Genomic DNA, 21414 nt, shown 5'->3' on the forward strand with positions numbered 1-21414 from the left:
TCCAGCTACTGCTGGTTCACTATCTACAGCTTCTTTTTGACAGAGAAAACCTTGGCATTGCACTCTATGCTCTGGTGTGTTGCAGAATGGATAGCTTCAATGCACTATGGTGCTGCCCTTGAAGACAACTCCTAACTTTACCAAGTCCAAAATGCACCAGCCAGATTAGTAACTGGTTCCATTTAGAATTGATATGACCCCTGTTTTAAAACAGCTGGCAGGTCATTTGCAGACCAAATTAATGGTGCTCACATTAATGTTTAAAGCCTTAAACAAGTTAGGCTCAAAATTTCTGAAAAGCTGTCTCCTTCCCCATAACCCCTCATTGATGTTATTTTCAGCAGACGAGGTGGTAGTTCCACGGCCTTCAAAAGTTTGGCAGATGGCAGCCTAGGAGAGGGCATTTTTCTGTGGCACCCAAAGCTGCACAATTGCCTCCCCAAATATGAACATCTGGTACCTAATTACCTAAAGACACATCTCTTTTACCCTGGCCTTCGACATGAGACCTATATAGTTTAGGGTCTTAATAATGAAGAGCAGGTAAGAAATCTAAAATTAAACAAACAAGACTGAACATATAATCCTTCTATTAGCGATATATTTTGTTTCTTCCTTCCTTTTTGCCAAAGGCTAACTTGACAATGCAGATTGGTCACTATTACATAATATGGCTGTTACTTAACATTACATAAGAACATCACTGAGCACTTGCTAAACCGGAAGTGAGATTGTTAACAAGAGAGCCTGCTGACATTACACATCATCACCTGTCCTGTTCTGCAATTCTATTTGTAATCTTTAAAATTACACTGAACGAAAAAGAAGAAAGGAATATTTTAAACAAACATGTTTCCTCCTCCTCCCTTATAATTTGGGTGAGTAGCAGCATATATAGCAGTGTGTGAACAATTATTTTACCAAAGTGCTTCTCAGCCACTTTGGCTAGAAGACTGCACCTCAGTTAAACTGACAGACTTTGTGTGGTTTTAATTCAGTTCAGCTGAAGTCTGGGGATAAAAAACTTCAATTGAACTGAATGAATGACTTTTCTCTTTGATGTTTGCAGGTTTCCATGTTACTTTCTCCATAGAACAAAACTTCAAACTCCTAGAGCATTGTGGGTTTAAAGGGGAAGTATGGAGAGACTCGCAAAGCCAAACAGGTGTTTTTTTTGACACAGGCTGGAGGAAACCCACCAATCCATCATGTGATTGACAGGAGGGCAACCACACCCACCTGTGAAATTTGGCTCTAAAGGGCTATCCTGCCACATGGAGCCCTGAGAGTTCGCACCTCTATCTTATGTGGGAAGACTTGAGTCTCAAGGTTAGGGAAGTTAGGCGCATGGATAAATTAGCCAACCAGCTTCTATTATCCTTGTTCAGAACTCGCACTAATCTGTACTGGGTAGGGCTGGAAATAGGGCAAGTTTTTAATGTTTAATGTTTTATTATATTTTTGTATATGCTGGAAGCTGCCCAGGGTGGCTGGGGCACCCCAGTCAGATGGGTGGGGAACTAATAAAAAAATTATTATTAATTATTTTTATTAGGGCAGGGCTGATGCCCTCATTGAGCTTCTCTGGATTATCTGAATGGCTGTTTCCAGAAACAGGATGCTGGACTAAATACCCTAAATTTAATGCAGGAGGATTCTTCTGATGTTAAATTGCCTGGCAAGTAAAATGACCTTCAAGTCACCCAGAGGGTACCTGTTTTCCTTTCTAGTCTCGAGGGGTTCTTACTCTCCCTAAATTTGGGACAGTAGAAATATCATGTGGTACTGTACTATTTCAGGATGTGTGTGGAAAGAAACCACATAATTGAATGCTCTCTTGTGTTTCAATAGCGTTCTGCCCACAGAAAGATGCCATGTCAGTAGTAAGAATTCTAATCTAGCCATCTAAGTCCAAGACTTCCATGTGCCAAGAGTTATTAAATCAGAGGGAACATTCAAATATTTAATCCTTCACCTGTTTACTGAAGTAGGGTAATACCATGAGGATTATAATCAAGATTTTCCTAGGCATATAGATTGTATCTTAAGGCCATCATAACTTCTGTGGCTTGGAATCACACCACAGCATCATTGGTTGCTGCCTAACCAAGCTCCCTTGGTATACAGTGGTACCTCGGGTTACATACGCTTCAGGTTACATACGCTTCAGGTTCCGCTAACCCAGAAATAGTGCTTCAGGTTAAGAACTTTGCTTCAGGATGAGAACAGAAATCGTGCTTCGGCAGTGCGGCAGCAGCAGGAGGCCCCATTAGCTAAAGTGGTGCTTCAGGTTAAGAACAGTTTCAGGTTAAGGACGGACCTCCGAAACGAATTAAGTACTTAACCTGAGGTACCACTGTATTTTAGGAGTGTAGGACGGGAGAGATGTTAGGATTGGTGCAGATGCCCAGGCAAATGGGTGACCATATCCTGGGCTTTTATTAGTAAAGATGGCATACGTTGTATTTGGAAAAGCTGAAAACCTTCAGATCTTTTTAATCTCTATAGTTTTAGATATGCATTTCTGATAATAGCGTCCTTCTGATATTTAGCATGCGTTAACAATGCAGCTTTCCAAATTCTCAGTCCGATGCTTACATGCTAAAGTGGGGATGCTTTCAAAATGCAGGCTCTCTCTTCTTCTTCTTTTTTTGAGGGCCCTATTTACTGCAGGAACTGCCCACAGTTGAGGCTACCTACAGATAAGATAAGATAGGCAGATAAGATAAGATAGGCAGGGCCAGGTGGGGGACAAGAGTAAGATAGTCACCAGCATATGGCGATTAGAGAGGAATGCATGTGTGTAGGATGAGCATCTGTCCCCTTAAAAACAGCTGCCTGGACAAGCCTGTGGAATAGCTAGAGGTGTTTCATGTTCTGTAAATGATACAGAATGGCAGTATTGAAAATAAATAAATAAAGCCCTTAATCATTCCTATCAAAGCCTGTAGATTTTAAAGGCCTCTACAGTGGTACCTCAGTTTACGAACTTAATCCGTTCCGGAAGTCCGTTCTTAAACTGAAACCATTCTTAAACCAAGGCGCGCTTTCCCTAATGAGGCCTCCCGCCGCTGGTGCCCTTCCACCATTCAGATTCAATTGCTAGATCAAGGTAAAGTTCTCAAACCGGGACACTAGTTCTGGTTTTGCGGAGTTCATAAACCGAATAGTTCATAAACAGGGCTGTTCTTAAACCGAGGTACCACTGTAGAGGCCTTTAAAATCTACAGGCTTTGTCAAAGGTTCAGCAAAGGGGTCAGAAGTTTCATTCTAGCAGGAACTGCTCCATTGTAGGGCAAGGAGCGGACTGTAAACTGCCCTGTGATTCTCAGATGAATGGTGGTATATACATTGTAATAATAATAATAATAATAATAATAATAATAATAATAATAATAATAATATCATACCCCTCAACTGCCCTGATAAATCTGAGCCATTCCATATTTCCCACAAGAGCCCACAAGAGCACAGTGGCCATTTTGGCTGCCTCGATTTTGTATCGCGATCTTGAACCCCAAAGTACTTTTTCCGGGGCTACAATTTCGTGTAGGTTTTGAGACTCATGCGAGCCTGGAAGATGGCATCCCTGGTTTTCATCGAGACATGTTGGAAGGTATGTGATATGTAAAATCTAAACCGTAAATTGAATTTTGGAAACTTAAATACTAAAACCTCAGAGTTGGAGATATGGGGGAGAATGAAACTCTCCCTGTTAGGAAGAATTTCAGCCATTAAAATGAACTTACTCCCTAGGTTACTGTTTTTATTCCAATCAATTTCAATTGTAAATAATTCAAGATGCTTCAAAGAATGGAAAAAAAGATATATCTAAGTTTATCAGGCAGGGAGAAAAGCCAAGAATTAAATACAAAATTAAGATAGGTGCAAAAGAAAAAGGAGGCTTTGCCCTGCCATATCTGCAATTGTTTTATGAAGCAGCTTGTTTGTTTTGGTTAAAAGAATGGATCATCCCCACTAATCCCCTTGGCTCACTATCCACTATTCCACCACGCAGCACAAAATCTCCAGATAAAAACCTGGCAAGCCAAAGGCCTATATCGCCTAGCAGAATTCTACAAAAACAACAAACCCATATCAACACAAGAAATACAAAACAAACTAGGGGACAACCAAATACCCTTGCGACCACACCATCAGCTAGATGCCTTCTTAAATAATCCAGTAGTAAAATCAACAGCCACTAGGCCCTTGACCACCTCTCAAAACCTTCTCCTAACAACAACAGGACATAGCAAGGGGATGGTATCCACAATATACAAAACACTGCTCCAAAGCCCCACAAATCCCCTTGAGGCAATCAAAAAACAATGGGAGGATAACATAGGCTATGAAATTAACCCCACCCAATGGACTAGAACATGATCTAAACCTCCCTTTAAATCCATATCAGCAAAAAGAAAATAACTCACTCTGAAACTCACCTACAGATGGTATCTAACACCACAGAAACTGGTGCTGATACGTCCAGGAACCTTACCAAAATGCTGGAGAGGCTGCACCTCCACAGGCACATACCTCCAGATATGGTGGGAATGCCCCCAAACCCAACTCTTCTGGACAACAGTCAAACAAGAAATAAGCAACCATCATACAAGAAATAAGCAAAATAACTAAACAGGTACTAGAAGTCACCCCAGAACTGGCCCTACTGAACATCTTCCAAGATAACAATGCCCCCCCCCACACACTATAAAGAGCTCATAATCCAAGGCTTGATTTAAAATTTGGCTGGCATGCATGTCTTTGATATGGGAAGATTCTTAGGAACAATCTGTATAGAGTCTGGGAGAAATATAAAAATCCACTGGAAAGAAGCGGCAAGCCAAAGGCCTATACAGTGGTGCCCCGCAAGACGAATGCCTCGCAAGACGGAAAACCCGCTAGACGAAAGGGTTTTCCGTTTTTGAGCTGCTTCGCAAGATGATTTTCCCTATGGGCTTGCTTTTCAAGACGAAAACGTCTTGCGAGTGTTCCGATTCCCCCCCCGCTCCCCCCTTTTTCTAAGCCGCTAAGCCTTTAATAGCCTTTTAGCCGCTAATCCGCTAATCCTTTAATAGCCGCTAAACTGCTAATAGCGCTAATCCGCTAAGCCGCTAATAGGGTTGCTTCGCAAGACGAAAAAACCGCTAGACGAAGAGACTCGCGGAACGGATTAATTTCGTCTTGCAAGGCACCACTGTATTGCTTAGCAGAATTCTACAAAAACAACAAACCCATATCAACACAAGAAATACAAAACAAACTAGGGGACAACCAAATATCCTGGCGGCCACACCATCAGCTACATTTTATGGCTATCTTCTTTTATGGCTATCTTCTATTGAAGCAATTACAATTAAGAGAGTTAATACAGATAGACAATGGGCAGCTTACAGGGAACTGCTGGAGTTTACAGGAGGAGACCAAAACTGAAACCAATGGAAAACTTAAGGAGCCGAGTTACGGATTGGCTACAATATCAGCAGATACATAATATGTTTAAATTAGATAAAAAGAATGGGTTTTTTTGGACCAAAGCTCACAAATCGACAAAGAACTTTTACAAAATAAGAATAAACTTCTGTCTAAAATGTGTAATTTTCAATTAGAAAGGGAAACAAAATATGAGCTTGTTAAAGTTTCAATGACACATTGGGCAATAGATATAGGATTTCAACCTCTGGGAAAAACTTTGGGAAAGTTATTTTACTTCCATTTTGAGTAATTCCCACTTCTCCAAGAGCCCCCTCCACCCCACCTCACATTGTTCAGGACAGCCCCCATCCCTCCAGTGAGGCTTTTCAGGAGCTGCATAAGGGAGGAATGGAACAGGAAAAATTCCTTCTGGAAACTTTCCTAAGTTAACTTCCCTTAGTCCTTGTTCCTAAGTTCCTAAGTCCTTGTATCTGACAGAGGGCAAAGTGTCTTCCTGCCATTTCCAAAAACATATTCAAGAGTGGGCATAATATTATGGTGGAATTTTATTGGGGACCCTGAAGAGATAATAATAAAAAATGATATAAAAGGTAAAGGGTAAAGGGACCCCTGACCATTAGGTCCAGTTGCGGACGACTCTGGGATTGTGGCGCTCATCTCGCTTTATTGGCCGAGGGAGCCGGCATACAGCTTCTGGGTCATGTGGCCAGCATGACTAAGCCGCTTCTGGCGAACTAGAGCAGCGCACAGAAACGCCGTTTACCTTCCCGCCAGAGCGGTACCTATTTATCTACTTGCACTTTGACATGCTTTTGAACTGCTAGGTTGGCAAAAGCTGGGAATGAGCAACGGGAACTCACCCGCGGGGATTCAAACCGCCGACCTTCTGATCGGCAAGCCCTAGGTACTGTGGTTTAACCCACAGCGCTACCCTTTTAAATTCAGCTATCAAATGAAACACAACTTATAGCACAATCCTATGAATGTCTACTGGGAAGTATGGCCTACCCTGTTCAATGGGGCTTACTGCCAAGGATTGTGGCCTTAACTGGGTTTTGGCGGAAGATAAACTGCAGTGGCACAGAAACAGTGCTGTGTGTGATGAACGCAGGGGAGAATGGGAAACGCTGCCTTCTTACATTCCTAGATGCAACAAGAGGAAGTGAGGATAGGCCCTGAGTCAGGAGGCACAACCCCAGTTCCACCACCCTTCCATGTACTGGTATGTTCATTTCTACCCAGAATGGAAGCCTGGGCAGGACAATACGGTTGAAATAATAGGAATAGAGGAGAAGGTGAAGCTGGGGCGGGAGAGGGGGCGAAAGAAAGCAAACAGACATATATTTTACAAGAAAGGAAGAAAAATGCATTTAGAAACAGAACTGTACTTAGAATGTGGCAGATTGTCAGCACTGCCCTTAAGACAAGCTGATTCAGGGGTTAGGAAGTTTTAGAGAAATGGGGCACACCCAAATCAGCTCACCTGAAGTACTGTAAGAGTAAGGGTGAGGACTGTTTGTCATACTTAAGTTTAGCCCAGTATTTAAAGGAGTCTCTGTGTTAGGAAACATAGGAAATGAGATCTCCGTATATCTCAGTAATTTAAGCCAGAAGTGTCAAATTGCTAGAAATGTTAGAGTTTCTTATCAGGCCTTTTTGCGGTTTTCAAAATATTATTTGTCCCTTATTCAGTGTCTTCTAAAGATCACACTGGCATCAACTTAAAACACCAGGGGGTGGCTTTAAGGTTAAACTTGAAGGTTAAACTAAATCATTTACTGCAAACATTTTTTAGCTTCACTGCAGAGCAGGAATTTAAAGCATGCATTTGTGTTAATTTGTGAATAAGTAAGAAGTCCAGACTTGATAGAAGAAGAACTTACACTTCAAAAAAGACACTGAAACAATTAAAAAACTAGAATCTGGATGTTCTTGCTCAGCCACAAACAACAGAGCACCCTGAACTCTTTTTTAAGCTTTACATGCGAAAGACATAGTATATGAAGCCAAAATTCTATTTTTCATTTTCAAAATAATGAGGGGAACCTACTTATGCTATTATAGTGTGTTATCATATTTGCTAATGTTACACATTTTTGGACCTGCAGCAGACTAGTATTTTGTTTAAAGGTTCTTTAACTTCATAATTTCCTCAAACACAAAGAAACATATTAGGAATGAGCAGCAGTAATTTGCTGACATGTCCTACCTGGAAAGATAGAAGGTCTTTTCTTAGGGCGTCTTGGATGGATCGGTTCTAAGTTCCTAATATTTCTTTGATGCCTTCCTTTATTGTTATTTCCTAGGAGGAGTTCTGTTGGTAGACTACTCCGTCTTGCCTTATAATCATTTCGGTATGAATTCAGTTTACACTCAGTCCTAGAGTGCAGGTTATTGTCATCAATTGCCATTGTAGTACAGATGTTTCTGAAGTTGCCCCAAGTGTAAAAGCAAAAGAGTGCAAACAGATAAGAGAGCTGAGCTTCAAATGGGTCAGATCTGTTTTACTAATAGAAAACAGTCACCAACCATTTTTGATGTTCTCATGCTTAGCCCAGCACTTGTTTGGTAAGTTTAGCAAGTGGATAGGCGTGGGCAAAAACAGGTGTAGAATTACTACAAAGTCCCTCCTTTCAAAAGTCAAACAGCCCAGGGGAGGAGGTATAGCAAAATCATTAAAGCTAACAAAGGCTTATAGACAACTGGAAAGTTTTACTAAAGGTGAACTCATCAAGTCCTCTGCACAGAGTGAAAACATGGTTTAAATGGACTACTACTGTAATTCCTGTTTCAGACAGTGTTTCTCACTTCACTTCACTAATAGTCCACAAACAGACAGAGCAAAGAAAATGTTACATTCTGAAATTAAATAACATTTCAATAATCTGTAGAAGAAAACTATGTGATTAAATACACAGACACTATAAGTTTTGTTTATAATGTGCTGTTGCTTATTTTGAGATGAGGCTTGTGCAAAAAATATCGACACTTTTAACTGTTACAACATAACTGAGCAAGTGCATTTGTAGATGCAGAAATAAGAGAACTGTAACAGAAAGCAACTATGCGACACTGAGACAGGAGTGCATTTTAACAATCTTGTTAAACACAAAACTTAGGCTGCCATCCTATACAGTATATACTTACTTGGGAAAAAGCCCCCAGAACTCATTGAGATTACACTGTTAGTTGCTTAAAAATATCTAGGGGCTGCAAAGATACAAGGTTATGCTATTTAAATCCTAACTATGAACAGTATTGCATCCCCTTTATGTATCAGACTTTCGTGCCCAACTTCTGGTGTCACATGGGTTTTATTTTCACATCCACATTAACACACTTTATTCAGATGTAAAAATTAAGGTTGGAATGATCTTACAATTTATCTCCTAAGCAAAATTAAACCACGTAAGCCTTATTAATATGAAGAACAGTTAGATGTTGTAGACTGTAGTTTAAATTAAATACATGCATAGAAAAATATACTACATTTTAAAATGCAAGGTATTTATTGAAAGCATAAGCTTCTCATTTCTGTTACTGGATCAGTCTCCAACATCAGGTTCTTCATCTGCAAAGGCATGGTGGCGAACAGAATCAAGATCTTATATTTGCATATAAAAGCTTGCCTGCAATGCTACAGTGCTTTAAGCCCAATTTCAAGTAAATTTAATATTCATTTTATATGCATGTACTGCAGTAGGCAGGGAATTCATGTAGCCCCTACATTACAGAACTTAAAATAACACAGTTAACAGGCTGCATTGTTCAAAAGCTCAATAAAATGTACGGGTTCTGTTTCCCCATTTTGTTAGTCATTTCTTCATCTGCCTTCCTGCATAGTCAACAAACTCTCAAGATGCCCTTAGGCAAGATCTTGTGTCAGTTAACCGAAGCACAGATGGTAAGTTTCAACAAGCTTTATCCGCACAGCTAAAACTTGTATGACAACTACTGCAGAGCTCTGTAACCCTGCCTATGCCTGGGCAATTTTCCTTTCTTACCACTTCCTGTCCTTCCTGTCCAGCTTCTGCCTATCAAACTACACCTTCCAGCAGGCACTGCTTCAAAGCCGAGGGTCGCCTACCTTTTTTGGACTAGTACAGTGGTACCTCGGGTTACATATGCTTCAGGTTACATATGCTTCAGGTTACAGACTCCGCTAACCCAGAAATAGTGCTTCAGGTTAAGAACTTTGCTTCAGGATGAGAACAGAAATCGTGCTCTGGCGGCGCGGCAACAGCGGGAGGCCCCATTAACTAAAGTGGTGCTTCAGGTTAAGATGTTTCAGGTTAAGAACAGACCTCCGGAACGAATTAAGTACTTAACCTGAGGTACCACTGTATATAGATTTCAGTCAGTTGTTGGCCAGTATAGACTCTACCCAACCAAAAAACTACAAATTACACTTAAACACACACACAATGAAATTCCACTTGTCTTTAGGACACAAAGGTATTCAAGGCTTTGGGTTTGCTTTTAAATCTGGCATTTCTCATTTGGGCTTCATTGGAGCTGTTTGTAAGTGAAAACTGGTATTTCAACCTATGCTTTGAGATATGTTTCCACATGACTGCAGATTATTTTTCATCACAAGCATTGCTACAGTATGCCCGTAGAACAGAAAGTAGATTTCCAAAATAATAATTGTTTTTTATTTTATTAAATTTATATCCCAGCCTTCCTCCCAAAGGAGCCCATAAACATAACTGCACCTTCAACCTCTCTAGAATTTTTTTTCCAAAATCAAAAACTAGCACTAAAATTGATAATTTACACTACATCCCTTTACTCCCCCCATATATTTGAACTGGGGCTGGGGGCTTTTAGAACCCCTCTAGACATCCTTTATATGGTGCATTAATGATGGCTGATGCTTACAGTGCTTTTGGGTCAATCTTACAATCCCGATGATTTATGCTAATGACATTTAATTTCACCCAGTATGTCTAAATCTCTGCCCAACACATACTTATAAATAATTCAGAATATCTTGAAGAGGGTCCTCTGGGATCTTATGTCCTATATACAATAGAAATACATAACAAGAGTGTGAATATGTGCAAGGACTGGTTTCTCTGTTATTATATAATTTATTTATTTATTTATTTATTTATTGCATTTATATCCCAAGCTTGCATTCCTCATATTGGAATTGTATCAAGCAAAATCCAAAACAAAACATTATTATAAGTATGAATGTTCTCTATACAGTACTCTGAGATCTAATATCACACAGCTTGTGTCTATCTTTTGTTTCTTTATTATTTTTCAAAAAATTAAATGAAGAGTGCAGCAGAATTTCCTGATTTTATCACATATGCAAATAGTCAGCATGTAGTTTCCCATGATTCTAACAAATGTACTGTGCAAGATTATATAAATCTTATATTGTATGGCCTGAACTAACACTGATGAAGCATCTTTTTAAAAAATAAAATCATTTCGCTTCATCACCATCAGTTTATTATCAACATTATCACTGATTCATTTCCATACTAGGTCCTCTTTCCTCATTTTTTTTTTCTGTGAAGAGATTAGACCATCTGTCCTACTGCTAAGAAAAAAAATACCAATTAATCATTTACAGGTTGGGGAATGGAAAATCCAGTTGTTTCATTAATGGATTCTTAGATACTAATTAGTGTGCCAATAGAATACCTAATGCAATAATTATTATTATTATTATTATTATTATTATTATTATTATTATTATTATTATTATTAAGGGGCATGTGGTCTCATCTTAGCAGTATCTGATCACAATATAATAAAGTATTACCCTCCATAAAATCTTAATAACATTCAGACTTGGTTTTCTGAGATTGAAATAGCACCTAGTGTCTTCATTCTATTACTTTGTTCATTATACCTGTAGGCAGTGAACAGATATAAGCTTGGATTTAGTTTTCACTTACATATTTGACCCACACATGATACTGACTGGCTAACATAATTCTACTGATGCTCTTACAACTCTGTCAAAAGAAAAAGAAAAAAGAAGTAAGCCACCAGTTCAAGTTTTGCAGATTTTTATCGCCCCCCCCCCCAGCGCAATACTAACTCAAAAGTTTTACAGCAATCCTGATGAGTTGGATCCACACTCAGCATTGACTACAGTAGATCCAGTGGCTGAAATCCAATGTCACAGCCATGGACACAACAGGACTTCCCCTTTCTCTCCTGTCCCCCACAGCCTACCTGGCTGTCTGCTCTTAAAGATCCTCCATCCCTACAGAGCAGAATTTAGGATCTGTAGGATTTTGCAGGGGAAAGCAAAGGATGGTAACTCCTGTTTGTCTAAGCAGAAGTCCACTGTGTAGATCGAACACTGTAACTGAATGGCGCCTATTGAAACCAATGACACTTAATTCAGTCATGATTAACTTAAGTTCCAATGACTCAAATAGACCTGCTCTAAACACAATGAAGTATTGACCCAATGCTACATTTAAATTTCACCTTATCTTCACAATAGGTCTGTGAGTTTTGAGTCAATTATTTTCATCTAGTCTAGCACCCTGTTCTCACAGTCGCCAACTCAATGCTTGTGGGAATGTAGCTTCCCTCCTGCCCCTTCCAGCAACTGGTATTCAGAAGCATAGTGCTTCTGCCAGTGGAGGCTGAACATGGGCTTCAGGGTTAGTAGTCATGGACTGTCTTTTCCTTTATGAATTTTCCCTGTCATCCTTCAAAGCCGTCCAAGTTGGTGGCCATTACTACTTGTGGAAGTGAATTCCATGTGTGCTTTCTTTTGCCGGTCCTGAATCTTTCAGCATTCAGTTTCATTGGATTCAAACAAGTTCCAGTATTATGAGACAGAAAAAAATCCTTTTCTCTCTTCCAGTCTCTCCAACGCCATGCATGACCCTTCTGTCATGCCACCTTTTACTTGCCCTTTCTTTAAGCTAAAAACCCAAGACTGTAACCTTTCCTAATTAGGGGAGCTTCTCCATCCCCTCAATCATTTTCGCTGCCTGTTCCTGAACCTTTCCCAACTCTACAATATCTTTTTTGAGGCGAGGTGACTAAAACTGTACACAATATTCCAGATGTGGCCCCACCATACATTCTATAATGGTGGCTTTCTTTTCAATCCCTTTCTTAATGGTCCCCAAGACAGAATAATAATAATAATAATTTTTTATTATTTATACCTCGCCCATCTGGCTGAGTTTCCCCAGCCACTCTGGGCAGCTCCCAATTGAGTTTTAAAAACAATACAGCATTAAATATTAAAAACTTCCCTAAACAGGGCTGCCTTCAGATGACTTTTAAAAATAAGATAGCTGCTTATTTCCTTGACATCTGATGGGAGGGCATTCCACAGGGCGGGCGCCACTACCAAGAAGGCCCTCTGTCTGGTTCCCTGTAACCTCACTTCTCACAATGAGGGAACCGCCAGAAGGCCCTCGGTGCTGGATCTCAGTGTCCGGGCTGAACAATGGAATTCATCTCTTTTAACAGCTGCTGTACACTGGATCAACTTCTTCACCAAATTAGCCAAGGTCTCATTGCTGGTCAGTTAGTGCCAGTTCAGATCTGATAATAAATAATAGTAATAGTAATAATATATATTATTTATACCCCGCCCATCTGACTGGGTTTCCCCAGCTGCTCTGGGTGGCTCCCAACAGAATGTTAAAAACACAATAAAACACCAAACATTAAAAACTTCCCTAAACAGGGCTGCCTTTATTGTCTTCTAAAAGTCAGATAGTTGTTTATTTCCTTGACATCTGATGGGAGGACATTCCACAGGGTGGGCACCACTACTGAGAAGGCCCTCTGCCTGGTTCCCCGTAACTTCACTTCCCGCAGATATGAAATAAAAAATTTAAAAAATATATTTCCCCCCAGATTACATAACTTTACTGGCCACTCACTCAGTGGGAAAGGTATTTTTGGAGCTCTTCACAGTCCCTTTTACTTTTAACCACCCTGAACAATTTAGCATCATCAATAAACTTGCCTACCTCTGTGCTCACCCATCTTACTCTAGATCAGGATTTCCCAAACTTGGGTCTCTAGCTGTTTTTGGACTACAGTTCCCATCACTGGTCCTGCTAGCTAGGGATGGTGGGAGTTGTAGACCAAAAACAGCTGGTTATCCAAGTTTGGAGAAACCCTGCTCTAGATTGTTTATGAGAAAGTTTAAAAAAGCACAGCTCCCAATACTGATCATTGAGAGTCTCCACTTACTAAATCCCTTCATTGGAAGAACTGTCCAATGTATCATTGCATAATGTAGTACTGTACATATGTGCTGATCTGATCAGTTGGTTGTGACAGCAACAGAAACACAATGGAAACTCTGGAGTCAGGGGTTCTTGTATATACAACAGAACAAGCGTAAACAAATTAAACACTAAACTTGCTGGAACTGCTCCTTGCTTAGTTCCTTGAAGCTGTCAGCACATGTAGCGTCCTCATTTAGCAAGCATTCCATGATTTGACAGGCAGTTTCCAAATAGGCTATGTTCCAACTGGCAGAGGAGTGTGGTTCACTTCCAGATCTACTCCCTCACTGAACAAAAGATATACCATTCTTTTTAAAGTTGTATTTTGCATTGTTTCAGAAGCTGTTGTTAATAATCATATTCATTTAGGGAAACCATGGATTTAATTAAGGGGAGGGGGAGACCTTTGTAACTTGTTATGTTGTTTGTCAGGCTTCACTAGTTGCTGACAGGTCTACCCAGAAACATAGCATGCAACTGTAAAAGCTAATGTAGTGTGAAGAATTTAGTGAAATGCCATATTTTAAACAATACAAATGAATTATATATAATACAAGGTACAAATATTATCTATCATATATATATATACCGTAATACAGGGTACAGTTATAATCTATCATTGCAATGAGTAGTTTAGTCCTATATAAATCCCAGAATAGGCTTTATGTAGATTGCTCTACGGTAACTTCATAATCGAGTGACTGGCCACATTAGCATGTAACGATAAACCATGGCTAGTTTAAACAAACCATGGTCTGACGTTGTCTTGAAATCGCCCCAGGGGAAGGGAGACTGTTACATGAGATAACAACTTTTGACTTGCTAATGAGTGTACCCCGTTCAAAGAAAGTGAACTATGCTGCTTCAAAACCCTCACAGCTGATAAAAACTTCACAAATGAAGAAGATCTATAAATGAAACAAATGTTTATAAGTGTACTGATACCTGCCTTGAAAAACTCCTCAGTCATGTGTCACTTAAACATCGCAGTGTTGAGGTGCCAAAAGCATGGCCATTAATACAAAGTTCCTAGTTAAAGTATGTCCAAAATGTCATTTAACTTACATGGTCTACACATTAAGGAATACTAAGTATTCACTTCATATTCATACAGCGTATTATACAGACCAAAGCAACAAGATGTGATCCAATAATGAACATAGCAGGAAAGTCAAACCTAGCTCTTGTTCACTTCAAATCTTGATGAACGTGTTTTTTTCCCTTCTCATCTTGAACAAATGAAGCTTGGTGTGACGTTACATGGTCTGACCAGGTTTATTTTCCTATTTTATTTACATTGCAGAGCCTTTTATTACGTTGCCAATCCAGTTTGGAGAATTATACTACAGGTTTAGGAATTTATAACCCATTACTAATCAGTAAGAAATCTATTCCTATTTTTCACATTATCTTTCCACATCACAGGACCTTGCATCTAAATTACTCTGAAAATATAACGTAAAAGCAGTTAATATTTGCTTAAGAATATGTAGATATTCAGAGGCTCTGTGTGTGGCTTCCTGGAATCTGCCCCTTCCCCCGCATAATGTGTTTTAAGAACATGTTAGGCAAAGGAGTGAAAAATAGGAAATACTGTAGGCATCTCTGGCACAAAGCAAAACAGAAAGCCATAGAATGGAACCATGAAACCCAATAATTCTGGAAGAGATCAAAATGAGCAAAAAGTCATGGAATTCATTTCTAGGGGGTTGTTCAGTTCTACTGGTACCATTCAAGAAACCTGTGGCACTACCCATTCGCTTGCCAAATATTTTAAGCTCAGAAGCAGTAAATTGATTCCAGTGGAATGCTTGATGAACAAAAAGTGACTTGTACTTCATAGCTGTCAAGTCCCTTATTTGAAGGGACAGTCCCTTATTCCAGCGCCATGTCCCGCTGCTGTCCCTTATTGATGGATGTCCCTTAAATGATGTCCCTTAAATTTCAAAGGAAGCAGCTCCTCTCCCTCCCTCCCTGCCGGCCAGGGAGGAGGGAGGCTCCAACTGTGTTGCTTGGCTGTGTTGCTCACCCAATAAAAAATCTTAGAACGACTGGGGGGTGGAGCTTGCATGCCTTGTGCTGATCAAATTGGCTGCGTTCCCTGGAGACTCGCCTTTGCTCAGCGCTTCCCAGCGGAGAGGTGATGGTGGTTTTCCTTGAGGCTTCATTTGGCTGCTGGCTGGGCTTTCTGCCTTTGGCTCAGAGGGGCTCAGAAGTTGAACATACCTGTGCTGAGTGCTCGGATTGGAATCAGATAGATACGTTATCGACAGCCCACTCACCCTTGCCGGCGAAAAGGTCTGTCTGGAGCGGGAGCACATGGTGGGGGAAAAGGAAAGGAGATCTCGTGGGAGGGGGGGAGGCTGCGTGTGTGTGGCTAGTTAATGCAAGCTGAGGGGGATTTTGAATGCTGGATGCCATTTTGTTGCACGTGCTGCTGCAAACTTTGCAGTGCAAAGCCAGGCCGGGGAGCCATCTTAAGTTGAGGCTGCATAGGCCTTGTGGTACATGTGATTCAGATTCTATTCAGTTGAACCTCTGGTTACAAAGTTGGTTGGACAGTGTTCTCGAAGCTAGCAGCATGAGTTTGACCAGACTGCAGGAGGACAGGAAGACTGGAGTGCTTGGAACAGGTGAGGCTGCAGGTCCCTTATTTTGGCTGCTGGTCCCTTATTTTCAAATCTGTAAGTTGACAGCTATGGTACTTATCTCAGTGCATTTACATACATACAGAGGGAATTAGCAGTGTCTGCAAACCTGGTGTTTCTGGAAGCACCATGCATCATGGCAGCTCTTGCAAAGCCTTTGCAAGCACAGCGATCAGCTGGTTATCAGCATCTGCAAAGCCATGTGGGCTTTGCAGCTTGATTTCAAACTGTGTGAGAAAGGGGAAATGTCACACGCGACATCAGGCAGTTGTTAAGTCTACAATCCTGCCCACCCATTAATGTTGTTTGGCCTACCTAAATAAATAAATGCCTACCTAAATAAATCAATAAAATCTGTTTTGGATATTAGCTAGTTCAGGCTTCACCAACCTGATGCCCTCCAAATGTTATAGACTACAACTCCCATGAGCCCCAGTCAGGAAGGCCCAATGGTCAGGATTGATGTGAGTTGTGGTCCAAAACATCTGGAGGGCACCAGGCTAGTGAAAGCTGTCAAAAGAACACACAATAGAAATCAGGGGGTACACCCCCAGCCCACAACAGACAAGATACTGGTAAATCCAAACATAATTTGCTTTAGAACAAATGTTTTTTTCTATAGGCTGTAACACTAGAATGACAACTACTTAGGCATAGTACCACACACACTCCTCTCTCCATAAACACCTGATGGTTATATCATGCTCTACAATGTCCTCATACAGCATTTCAGGCTCCTGTGTAAATTTTCAGATCACCAAAAAATGCACTTGGATAGAAATCTTAGGACAGTACCAAGTAAGAATGCATGTCTGTTTAAACCAGAAAGCTTATTATGTGTCAGATGTGAAAAAAATATGGCAATGCAAATTATACAATAAGCCAGTTGTATGTTTAAATTGCAAAAACAAACATCATAAATCCACAACAAGGAGTTTAAGTCTTACCTCGCCTTGATCAGCACATTCAGTGTCTCTTTAATCAGATTAATGGTGGGATATGCTTGTCATAAACACGGGTGAGATAGTTTTGTAGAAGAGGCAGAGCCAAGTTAATTGCCTGTGATATGGATGCTGCCTTGCTTGCTTCCTAGAGACGAAAGGTATTGTTTTGCATTTGTGAACCATCTGTATCACCTAGGGAAAATAACAGTATGCATGAACTTAGGTCATCCACACTACTGTATAATATATTACTGCCACTTCTCAAAGCTAGTCATCATTTAGCTTTAACCAACACACACGCTTTACCAATAAATCCCTATAATTGTCTGTGAGTATTCTAAACACAGATTATGGTTTACAACAAAACCACTGCATACAAAGTAACCAATGTTATATTAGTTGCTTAGTTCTATAGCACTTCATAGTTTGTAAACAATGGTTACCTTTTCTTGTGGAGCAAAAACATTGTCCATAAATTTCATCACCATCTTTCTAAATGGCACTGCAGCACTATTTTTTTTATTAGACCGCACGGAGGCATTTCACAGGGTCCATTGCCATTAGCAATAGCAAACGTCACTCTCTTCCATTTGATGTAAATAATAGATAAGGTACTTGACTGCCTGTGTTCAGTTTGATCAGATATCAAAATTATATCCCAAGGGTCAAAAAGTATCCGTTCCTCCCAGAACACAAATAAATGGCATGAGAACGAGTAGCCAGCTGTCCAACAATTCCTTTTAGCTCCTTCCTTTCTACCTCCTTTCACACTTTAAGGGCGGGGAGAAAATTTTAACACCTAGTGCAAAGCCTACATGCCACAATTAGTGTAAGAATGCTAGAAAAAGAAAAGGGCGTTGTGGCAACTCCTGCCCACTTACACACATATAACACTTTATAAAGATGGCTTCCCACTTGTCTTTATTATGCTACAAGAAACTAGTGCTCCCCCCCCCCCAGCTGAAGCACACAGGAGTCCAGCATTCCTCCACCCACTTCTTGACTTTACATACTTCCAAGAAACCCAAAACAAACATTTTCAAGTCAATATGGAAGCTGGCCAGCATATGTGATTCTACACTTTTTCAGATCTATGACTCCACCTAGCTGCTCTTGGTCAAGCTACGGGGCAGGAACAATTCATATTTCCTCTTCTTCAATCCGCCTCCCGTGTAGCAGCAGCCGAGGGCTTTAAGCTCTACCGTTGCAAGCACATGAGTTTGCGCAAAGGCCCTTCCAAAATGCCCTAGCCATCCTCTTGAATCTAAGAGAATGAGGGCAGCAGTGGCGCATTTATTTGCACCAGAACCAGGGGCAACCTCCAAACCAGCTAGGGGGACAGCTTGCTGCTGTTTTTAGCACCTCCATGGATGGCGAATGCGACTGTTGTCAAACCGGCATCTGTTCATTCAGGGCTGTCCCGAGTCACCCGGCAACTTACTTTAACAACTTCATGTTGAGTTCCAGCACCTACTTTTCTTGGGAAAAAAGTACTGCAATAAACTAATGGACAACAAAAGACAAGAGAAAAGGAAAAGGAAAACAAAAAAAGGCCCTAGCCAGGTCCTGGGGCTGAAGACTGCATAGAATTTGTATTTAATGCCCTTATTTATTTCCAACTAATCTCAATGTGTGTGTTGATTATGCTGTTTGGTGATGAGGAAGGGCTACTCTGTTTATTCTCAGAGGCACCTCCTATAATGTTAATGACATGAAATAGGCTTAAAAAATTATGCATAGTATAAAGTGATTTTTTATTATAAGAGTGGCTGGGGAAACCCAGCCAGATGGGTGGGGTATAAATAATAAAATTATTAATAATACTAGCACTTAAATTGATTCAGGACAGATAAAAGAAGACTTCTTGCCACAATGCAAACTATGTATGGAATTTACTGCATGGAAAAGTGGTAACTAATGACCAGAAACTGCCCATTTACTCCATCACAAAGTAAAAGCTATGGTAGATATATATATATATATATATATATATATAAATTGATGTATCAGAAGGAAATGTGTTTGAGTTGAAGGTCAGGTTAAAAAGTATTATGGATATATTCTCTTTTGCATTTAATTTAATGTATCTGAGATTCTAATGTTATAGTTATTCCCTTTATCTATCAAGTCTCTGTCTGCCTTTCCCTCTCACACACACCAAAAATTAACTTAAGTAAAATAAGTCCCTTTAAAACATCTGTAAAGGAAAGGGTAGATTTTATCAAGAAAGAAAATGGCATGGGTGATCAGGGTTACTTCCAATGCAGTATTCACAATTAAAAGAATTAAATAAATATGTGATTTTCAATAGCTTGGCTATGTTAAGTTTGATAGCGTTACTCTGGCACCATCTTCTGGCCCTTTGCAGTAGAGTTTTGACTGGTTTGCATAAAGCTAAATTTTTAGGCAGAGTTTAGTGCCTATTGAAATAAATGATCTTAGGAGGCTCTACTGCTGCTTGGTGCCAATGATGGCTGGTGCCACTAAAAGATCACAGGGGTGTGGCCAATGAGAGATCACGGGGACGTGGGCACGTTCTGCTTTTCTCCATATTCTCCTCTCTTGGAAAGATACTGTGGGCACTCAAGCATTGCTATTTTACAGATACTTAACTAAACTGCAAAAGTCTTACTGCCGTTCAGAAGAGGTTCCTGCTCCCACAACCGCTTCTCTGCTGGGACAAAAGTTTTCCACCTGTTCTGGCTCTCATCCTTATCCTCCTCCTTTGCAGAGAAACAGTGAATACTTAACCACAGTTTTACTAATACTTAGCACCCAAGTGTCTATTTTGGTTCTGAAGGGATTCTTGCTGTTGCAACGTCTACTGTAGATTCATGCCACTATAACTATACATCACTCGTAGTTAAACCTCACTATTGCCAGTTGTCTAGTATTTTCTTTCAAACTTTTAGGAGATATGAATGTTGACCTTATAGCAGAAATGAGACAGTTCCACCATACACAATGATTGAATGTCTAAGAGTGAAAGATACCAGTGTATCCAGAACCTTGCCCTTCGGTGTCTTTTGTCTGTAATGAGATACCGTGCTCATACTTTTATTTTTCACATTTATCAAGTGCTCTCGACATTAGCCTGGGCTCTTTTTGCAGTTTAATTCAGAAACAACAGAAACTGGTATGTGAATGGAACAATGGACTAGAAGCTACATGTTTGCCAAACAGCTCTTGACATGCACTATCTAAAAGAAATACACAATCCAGTTTACAATGCCTATTCAGAATGAAGCCCCTGCAAGATCAATGGGGCCTACTCCCAGGTAAGTGTGCACACTTAACATCGTATTTTGCCTCCTCTATCAGTTAGAACTCAGCATTTTCACTCACTTCCACTTCACTGTCTCCCTTTATTCTCTCTCAGCATCAAGACAATGCACCAGATGGCTGTTTTCACAAGACTCCTGCTACCTTCTCCCATTGCCCATTGCTAAATACAGCTCGTACCACCTTCCAAAAGCCAGACTACATTCATCAGATTCAGCCTCAAACTACCATCTGGCGCAATCACACAGAGACTGCTGGAGCCTATTCAGTTTTAATATGTCAGAACATTCTCTTGAAGAATGCGCAATAATAAATCATGAACCCCTCAGATCATCACCAGGGGCCTCCATTTTTTTATCCATGTTAATCATTCCATGTTGAAGTAATTTCTGTTCCCAGAGGACATTGAGTAGCATTCACAAGCTAACACACAGCCCGCGATACCATCTCACCCTTCTTCCAGGGACCTCAGGGCAGTGTACATGCTGCAGCACCATTTTATCCTAAAAATGAACTATTCTACACCTGGGATAGCTCAGTCGGTAAAGCATGAGACTCTTAATCTCTGGGTCATGGGTGAAAGATTCCTGTACTGAGGGGTTTGGACTAGATGACTCTTGTGGTCCCTTGTGAACCACTTTTCTGAAATTTCTCTTCATGACAACCCAACCAAGTAGAGTTGAGAACTAGTGACTTGCCAAGGCCATTCAATGAGCTTCAATAGCTGAGTGGGAATTTGAACTTGGGTTTTCCTGGTTCAAGACCAGTGGAGGCAGGTCTGTTAGGACAAATGAGGTACCACCCCACCAACATCAGTCTGACTACAGTCAGCCCTCATCCGCTGGCCTTCTTATAGGCAGT

General features: G+C 40.4%; 1 protein-coding gene and 1 long non-coding RNA gene across 4 annotated transcripts in view; one reads left to right on the forward strand and one right to left on the reverse strand.

Annotated features, from left to right (window-relative positions):
• Positions 1–21414, reverse strand: part of FRY (FRY microtubule binding protein) — a 192624-nt gene that overhangs the window by 152009 nt on the left and 19201 nt on the right. Inside the window, exon 2 of one of the 3 annotated variants that reach the window (XM_083498834.1) lies at positions 17275–17463. Coding sequence is in view for 2 of the 3 variants with exons in the window: in XM_083498827.1 (XP_083354953.1) it covers positions 7649–7850 (202 nt within the window). In the remaining variant the exon portion in view is untranslated. Of the gene's footprint in view, positions 1–7648; positions 8018–17274; positions 17464–21414 lie in introns of those variants that run through there. The other 2 variants (XM_083498827.1, XM_083498826.1) reach the window with 2 other exon arrangements.
• Positions 667–20889, forward strand: LOC310704960. The gene is made up of 3 exons (XR_014525122.1): positions 667–878; positions 20383–20549; positions 20651–20889. It is a non-coding gene; the product is annotated as an uncharacterized lncRNA (long non-coding RNA).

The sequence above is a fragment of the Podarcis liolepis genome (genome assembly GCF_965112155.1).
Source record: "Podarcis liolepis genome assembly, chromosome: 4".
Lineage (NCBI taxonomy): Eukaryota > Metazoa > Chordata > Lepidosauria > Squamata > Lacertidae > Podarcis > Podarcis liolepis.